The 8,416-nt window shown below is 43.1% G+C and overlaps 1 protein-coding gene across 1 annotated transcript in view; it reads right to left on the bottom strand.

Annotated features, from left to right (window-relative positions):
• Positions 1–2,353: 2,353 nt before the first annotated feature.
• The window catches only part of capn15 (calpain 15), a gene marked incomplete at both ends in the record, with an annotated part of 55,561 nt that continues 49,498 nt past the window's right edge, over positions 2,354–8,416 (bottom strand). Inside the window, 4 exons of the mRNA XM_083904176.1 lie at positions 2,354–2,531; positions 4,415–4,593; positions 5,952–6,115; positions 6,205–6,440. Of these exons, the coding sequence (XP_083760302.1) occupies positions 2,354–2,531; positions 4,415–4,593; positions 5,952–6,115; positions 6,205–6,440 (757 nt within the window). The remainder of the gene's footprint in view (positions 2,532–4,414; positions 4,594–5,951; positions 6,116–6,204; positions 6,441–8,416) is intronic.

Genomic DNA, 8,416 nt, shown 5'->3' with positions numbered 1-8,416 from the left:
AAAGTTGTTAGGCTTTTCTGACTGAAAACAGGAGCTGCTGGTTCACTGCTGCCTCATTTGCAAAGTGTGTGCGACTTCAATCAAAACAGAGGATTTGAAACACAAAGGTCAAAAAAAAATAACCGAGTTGAACACGGCATAATCAGCTCTGTGGACTTTGCTGCAGGGACTGGTGCTTTACGAGGCAATGTGAACTTCACAGTCCATCCAGACAGAAAAGTCTCAACAGCAAGAAAAAAGTGACAAACCTATTTGTAAGACAGGAGTAGAACTTTTTGTCTTGCTGCAGCTGCAGCCATGTTTTCAGTCTCGTGTCTCAAGGTGATTCTTGGCACAGAGGAGTCAGTGCCTCATACAATCACACTCAAAAAACCCAACTAACTATCCCTTTGCAAACATACGTTTATCTCACTGTGCGATTCCTCTGAGTGTTCTATCATCAGCTTTCAAGTTTTTGTTTCTTATTTCACAACACAAAAGCAACACATCAAAGTGTTCCTATCGTACCACATGGATCTTCTCCCTCTCCAAGACTCATCGATGAAATGGCAATGAATGAGTAAGAGCTTTCTGACAGTGGATAACCCGGGGCCCTGAATAAAGATGTGCGTGAAACAGCTATGGGGAAAACCTATCTTAAGAAATAATGCACTGACACTAAAGAGAATAAATCTTCTGTCATAACATGCCTCCACTCAGGAGTCCAGTCTCTCCAAAATGGAGATTTGTTATCACAAGAAGACTCTGTGCTGTTGCTAATGTGCTATCAGGATGCTCTTTTGGAAGGACACCACAGATACTCGCGCTGCACTGCAGCAAACAGAAAATGGTCCCTGACCTTCCAGAGTAAAGTCCTCTAAAGAGCTGCCCTACGGCAGACTGACCGTCACTTACTCATCCACTACTCCCTCTGAGAATACATCACGGAATACATCGACAAAGGGGGTGACAAGTCGTCCAATACTCCACAAGAAAACAAGCGCAGAGGAGAATGTGCGGTGAGTTCTGAGAGGAATCAAACACTGAACACGTCTGAGGAAATACAAAGCTGGTCACAATGACAAGAAGCTCTTCTTCTTGTCTCTCAGCAAAAGTAAACTGAAAATCTCTTCATCATATTCATCAATTATAAAAACAGAGGAGACATACTGATTAGACTAAAGTCATGGAGACTGACTGAAACAGCCGGATGGACGATTGCAAAAGCTGCAATGCATTTAACTCAGAACTCGGAGTAATGTCACCCCAGAGTTCACTTCGTTCCAGTGGAGAAGTCAGAACAAAAAAACAGGGATGCAAATGGATCTGGAGCCTTTGTTAGAAACGCCAGTCAATAACAACGCTCTCCATGGTGTTTAGCTCACACAAACCATGCAGCCTATGTTAACACACACACACACACACACACACCTGTCACCGACTCTGCCTGAGGTTCTGCTCCACTTCAGCTGACTGTACACACTGTGAGTTTGGTCCTGAGCGAGGGGGCGCTACACAGCACTGTGCTGATGGAGGGAGGGGACTCACAATGCTATATGAATGATGGCTTTTTTTATGACATAAAAACACAAATATGGACAAGACAGTGGCATGGTTTGTGTATGAAACATGTAAAACAGATACTGACAAGTGTGTTCTGGCTCAAATCAGCAAACGTGAACAAGTGTGAGTGAAAGGTTTGGCTTGTTCAGTACTCTATCGAGGGCTGGGTGTGAGGTGAACTGTCCTCGAATTATCCACCGTTGTTAGCCTTCTGCTTCAATAACAAAGAGGGCGGTGGTGGTCGGGGGGGGGGGGGGGGGGTGGGGTGGGGTGTCTGATGTTTGCAGTTGATTGGCTCATAAGATGTAAATGTGCCAGTGAATGGCTCAGTAGTTACAGCACTCCATGCTGGCTTTAGCGGAGCTCATTGAGAGTAGGCTAATCTCCGAGTAAATAAAAAGGAGGAGCGAGGTCTGTTGCACGTACAGCGCTTGTACAATAAGTCCAGAATATAAAGTGGTCTGAGGCAAATCCTGGAAGGTGCCTCATAGAGTAACAGTTTTGCGTGTATGTCGTGGTCATTTCGCATGGTCCGCTTCCCTCATTTCATCCTTGACATGGCACATACCCTTGGCAAGGAGCTGAGTACATAAGGGGTGGATGAAGACTTCAGCTTTTACGAGCATTAGCAGGTGAGCACAGAAATGCTTCCTGCTCATGCTCTACATTCATGTGTGTTCATTCACCAAAGACACACACACACATACACACACACGCTCTGTGTTTTAGGACTGCACACTCCACGGCCTACTTTTCCAGTGTTCAGACACTTCATAGTGTTTGTGTGAGTAGAAGATAAAGTGGGCGGTGGTCATAGTGGCCTGGGCCGATGCAGACCATCGATGTCAGGAGTGAGCTGTGGGCTGTGGGAAGCTTTAGTTGGTGTCCAGTCTCCCAAAGATGCCTGAGCTGCCTTACGGTGAGCCAGGCGGTGTGTTATTGAGAAACCAGCGTTACCCTCAAGCTGTGAAAGCACAACCAGCACCTGCCTGCAGAGGGAGACAAAGTGCACACAAAAAAAAGGAAATGAGCTGCTTAGAGAGACTGAAATGTCTGAACAAAATAAGAGACTCTTCAGTTAAAGCTCACATAGAGTGGTCCTGTTGCACATGTATGTTAGTTATGGAGGTCTACTTACATATATTAACTTGTTTTTATGGTCAAAAACCTCCTAGTTGCTGTAAACGAGCCGATAGAAATCCTCTTTTCTGACGGTGTTTCCCAGCCGCGAGACTTGAGACTCAAATATCTCAACCCAGAAGTGACATAATCAGCACACCCGCTCTCAGAAGCGCAGCTCCCCCCTCTAGAACGGTGGATGCACTGCTACTCAATATCAAAACATTGTTTTATCAATGTTTAAAAATAGCTTCTTCACGACTCCCCCCTTTTATGACTTTGACCCGGAGTCAGACCCAGAGTCAGAAGACACTGTTGCTCGTGAAACACCTCCACAACGGACGTTATTCTTCTTCTGCGGTTCAATGTACGCAACCGGATGTGCCAGGACTAGTGCCCGGAGCAGGAGGATTTGCTGTTCAGGAGAACCGCTGTTTACCGGGTTTTTTCAGAGATCTCGCTGAGCCCGAGATTACAATAAAACACAGCGTTCTCAGCAGTGGTTGAACTGTTTGTTTCGAAACTTCAAGGCTTCTTAAACAAGGTAATGACGCAGATACACACTAAAACAGCCTTAATTGGAACTTCCGGTCTAGGTCCGCTTTAACAAAAAGGTTTCTATGAAAATGTGTGATGTTGATGACCGGAGTCTTAAAGCTGCAGTGGACGCTTCTTTGCATTTTCAGTAAAACTTCAACCCGTTTGCATCGTCTCGCTTTACGAGCTCAATGTTGCCGTTACTTCCGTCTGTCTTGACATAAAACAAATTCACACTTCCTGTGTGCAGAGTGGGAATATCACCAAGTGACATGAGATCCAAACAACACGATACTGAGGCCACGTCCAGACGATCTTTTTCTTTGCCGTTTTCAAAAAGTTCCACCCGTAAAGACGACATTGTTTCAGGAAATATTTCCATCCACACGGAACCCCCATGAAACGACTCAAAACGCTGTAGTAGATGTGCCAGTGCTGTTTTAAGAAGTGAACTGACATGTTTTTCTTGTTTGAGAAAACAACATGGAAAGAACTGGTTGTCATGCACTGCAATCTTTTAAAGTTCCCAGACAGGTGATGAGGCTGTAAATCTACATTAATGCGCATAACTGTGTTCGTACAATATTAGCACATACAAAGAAACTTACTCAGAGACAACTAATAAAGCATTATCAGCTGGTGCCAATATACCAATAATACCAATAACATATATATGTCTTTAAGAGTATAATATTTGGAGTCTACAGAAAACTTAAACAGAGCAAAGACTGGCCCGAAGATGATAAATAAGTGAAAAATAGAAGCAGAGTGTAGTGTAAAAAGCAGCTTCACCACAGTGTGCCTCTTTGTATTACTTTCTATGAACCAAGCTAATGGAGTAATGAGCACACACAATGTCCTGTAACTGAATTGTCTGGCCAGTGGTATAAAAATTCCCCACTTGGGTCCTGAGGCCTCAGCGTCTGGACTGCATTCGTATGTACAGAGATCTCAGATGTTCACGGTATGTGTGTGTGTGAAAATATTCGTAAGGAAACTAAAACCAAAGCCTCGATGTAATAAAGCAGAACCCAAATGTTGTCAAACTGGGTAAATTTGGATGACTGTATGTGTACATGCAAATACAGTATCATCTATAATGATATGTGTATGTTCCCAGACCTTTTATTCTTTCCACTGGTTATCTACTAAGGACAGTTTTGATGACAAAGGCCTTTCAAAGTTGTGCCAGTGTAAGGAAGAGAGAAAAGAGTACCTGTGTAGAGGCGGGACACTGTCGATGGTCTTGAGGCTACCGCGCGTCGACACCACATTGAAGCTTTCAGTGCAGTCACAGGAGACATGGAGGTAGTATTTGGGGTGGCGGTTCTCCACCACTACTATGAGCCCTGCCCAGCCATGGGTCAGGTAGTAACATGTCATGCCTTCACGTCCCTGAGGGGAATAGAAGAACAGGGAAACAGTGGCTGAAAGCAGGCAGTGGTGTATTAGCAAGGATGCAGCAGTCACTGAAATGTGGCTGAAGTTGTGACAGATAATATGAGACAATCCATCCATCTCTGAAACTCTGTGATACTGATATTGTTCTCCATTTGTAGGTTTCTTTACAGTGTATGCAGTCACTGCCAGTGCTGGAGTAGCTTTCATTTCATCAATGGGGACCTGTATGCAGAGGGAGTGTAGTAGAAAAGCCAATAGGAGCACACTCCCTTCCTGAACTGTCTTACGATTTGTTTTTGTTGTCATCTGTGACATTGTTAGTTGTGAGGATGTAACATCCTATGAACGATGTGTGATAGAAAATGCACTGCATGAAAGTGTGAGTGTATGAGTGTTAATCGCTGCTGTGCTGCATCTTGCTCAGGTCTCACTCGTGTATGTTCACACCCAGCTGCGTGTCTGCTGCGTATCACTTGCGGTGCGTCTCACTAGTGACAGAAAACATCATGTGTATTCAGTTATAACATCAGTTATTGCTGTCTTCATGTATTCAAATTCAGCTTAGACACTAAAACTCCAGTGACCTGTGTGTGTGCTCAGTCTTTTCTCAAACTGCACAGAATTTCACAAATCCATCCATCCATTATCTACCGCTTTATCCTCCACCGGAGGGTCGCGGGGGGTGCTGTGCCTATTTTAGCTCACATTGGGCGGTACACCCTGGACAGTTTGCCAGTCCATCACAGGGCCACATATAGAGACAAACAAACATTCACTCACACTCTCACACGTACAGTCAATTTAGAGGGACCAATTCACCTAATCCCCATATTGCATGTTTTTGGACTGTGGGAGGAAGCCAGGGAACCTGGAGAAAACCCACGCACACACAGGGAGAACACGCAAACTCCTTGCAGAAAGGCCCTTGTTACGAAGTTGTTCCAAACGGGGCTCAAACCCAGAAACCCGGGTCTTCTTGCTGCAAAGGCAAGAGTGCTACCCACTACACCAACCGTGGGCCCAGCTTGACAAATATATATTATATTTAAATAGGTCTGTGTGTGTCTTTGTGCGTTTGACAAAGCTGGAGAGGGATGATACAGTAATGCTTAGGCCACAATGGATGTATGAGCAACCAGTCTGCATTTTGAAAATTCTTTCTTTTTCATTGAGTCACTGATGTTATGAGATAAGATGCCAAACTGCCCCACTAAGCTCTCATCTATTTTCTCCGTGAGCTGTGTGGTTTGCTAATATTTTTATTTGTCAAAAACAAAACATATGTGGCACCACTGTTATAGATATTTTACTGATTTAAATGTTATTTATTTACAACTTGTGCATGTTCTCACCTCATGTCTTTCCCCTTTGTTTTCCGTAAGGAGGATGATGGCGTCAGCCAGTGTGATGGGGGCTGCCTCCACCTGCTCTACCATCACCTGTCTGGAACTATAGATGGCTAATATGTAGCCAGGGTAGTCCTGGCGCCGCACCGCCCCACTCGTTGGGCTTGAGACTTTGGGAAAGAGACAGAAATTAGTTTCAGATAAAAATGAACAAATACCTCATGTAACTGTAACTTTAACACTGCAAAGTTAGACCTACTGGGTGTGACTGGACCTCCAGTTGCACTGACGTTCATTTGCCAGTGGTTGAAGGCACAGCAGACAACAGCGTACTCCCCTGGCTCCAGCATCACATCACAGCCCACAAACTTCTTCACCGCTCGTTTGCTGTGGGCCATCAGGCGGCCCAGAGTCAGCTTGTTGCCGCTGCCCATGGAAGCGCGAAACACCATGATGCACAGGTCCAGCAGGTGGCTGTCTGCTGTGTCCGAACGCCTGGGGAGGAAGATGGAATAAAGAGGTTTGACGAGAGCTGCAGAAAAGTCTTGTGTGTCAGAGAGTGAAAGATAGTTTCAAACATGCAGAGTTTGCAGATACGCAGACAATGTTGACAGCAAATTGATGACTAAAAAAATGTGGTAGTAATGCACAACTTGTTTGTCTTGATTATCTGTTAAAAACAGTGACGACTGTGTTCACAGCTATTCATCAGAAATATTATGGTTACAAAGACCCCAGTCATTTTGTTTAAGAATTTCTCATTCACTTCAGATACTACAGATACAGATAACTAAAGATTTCTCTCTTTTCTGTAACAAAACAATACTGTTGAAAAATACAAAGTAAATTATCAACTAGACTGGGATTTGTCCCCAAAGCATGCTGGGAAGTGTAGTTCTTCATTAGAAGCAGTTTTGTTCCAGTGTAAATAAGTTGTTTTGATAAACAGCAAAGGTAAGGCAACATATCTGCTTGTATTTCTTGAAAGTCAGTTGTTTTGCTCTTATTTTGGGGCTGGATCCGTGAACCTTGTTCGAAGAGTGATAAAAATCTGTGAATTCTCCGCTGTTTACATAATCACGTTGACGCTCCAGTGCCGCTTTTAAACGTGCGATGTAACGTTTTTTTTTAACCTCCTGCTGGTTTGATCCCTTGGTGTTTTAACTGTGTTTGGTGAACATAAGAATGGTTTATATGAGCTCTTAGCTGAGTTTCTGACCTTTCTGTTGGTATGCAGCATGTCTGTTTGTTAAAGTTAGACATGGTTTTATGACGCTTTTGTCACTGCGTCGGACGCAGCCCCTGGTACTGAGGACATCAGTAAAGAAGAGGTAAACGTGATTAAAAAACATAACCCGTTAATGATGTCTGTAATTAATTAATCACATTTAACGCGATAATTTGACACCTCTAATAAAAATAAGTTTGGTAGCACTAACAGCTCATATCATGTGGCTGACTGGAAAAATTACTGGGAGTTAGAAAGGGCGTTTTGCGATTCTGTTTTCTCACGCCACGAGACAGCTTCCTGGCTCTGAGTATCACAATATCGATTTCGATGCGCATATCGTTATAGCCTTAGCCACCAGACATGCAGAAAAAATACCAACAAATGTTTACGTACAGAACTATGCATGAATGAAATTCCCTCCGAGATACATCACACAAGAAAACAGTCAAACACAAACTGTTCAAACAGTATCTTTCATCTTGTGGGTTTTAATAAATGCGTCTTGTGGCAGAAACGTCTTATTGAAATATTAATAACAATAAAGTAACTAATGTTTGCATTACTACGAGGGCTATCAATCAATTTAAATATTTGATCATATGATTGCCCACATTGAATGTGAAATTCACTGTAATTTAATCACACATTTTATCTTCAGGGGATATTTTTTTAAATCAACATGGGAGAGATTTCAAAGCTGATGACAAATAACCTCACAGGTATCAACTATGATAAAATGTTAACAAGTGAGGTTAATCTGAAAGAAACCAGCTGATTACAACATTATTGCGGTAATGTTTCATGTCGTGTGTGTTAGGGTTGCCATCCATTCTGTAAAGTAATATACGTATTACGTATACGTATTTGAAAGATAAAAGACGTGTTCTGTATTGGATAGATTTTTAATAAAACAAGTCAGCACAAAACCAAGAGAGAAAATCTACACAATAGTCTTTAAATGAAGATAATGCAATTCGTATGAAGGAAAATAAAAACCTCCTCCTGCTGTCAGGCCCTCTCCATCTGTCCGTCATTCATTCATTACTATCCACAGAACACACACTTTCAATTGCAACGGAGACATGAAAAGGTTAACTCAACCGGTGACACGCGAGGAGTAGGAGTATACTGCTGCTCACGCAGAAAAAGGATTGCAAAAATACAGACGTGAGCGGGAAAATTAATATCTGTGGGTGGAATACGTGAGGGATTATAAGTCTGTGAACGTGCAGGCTCGATA

The sequence above is a fragment of the Microchirus variegatus genome, assembly GCF_963457635.1.
Source record: "Microchirus variegatus genome assembly, chromosome: 17".
In the NCBI taxonomy this organism is placed as follows: domain Eukaryota; kingdom Metazoa; phylum Chordata; class Actinopteri; order Pleuronectiformes; family Soleidae; genus Microchirus; species Microchirus variegatus.
Note: the sequence above shows the minus strand (reverse complement) of the source record. Positions and strands in the feature narration are given on the sequence as shown.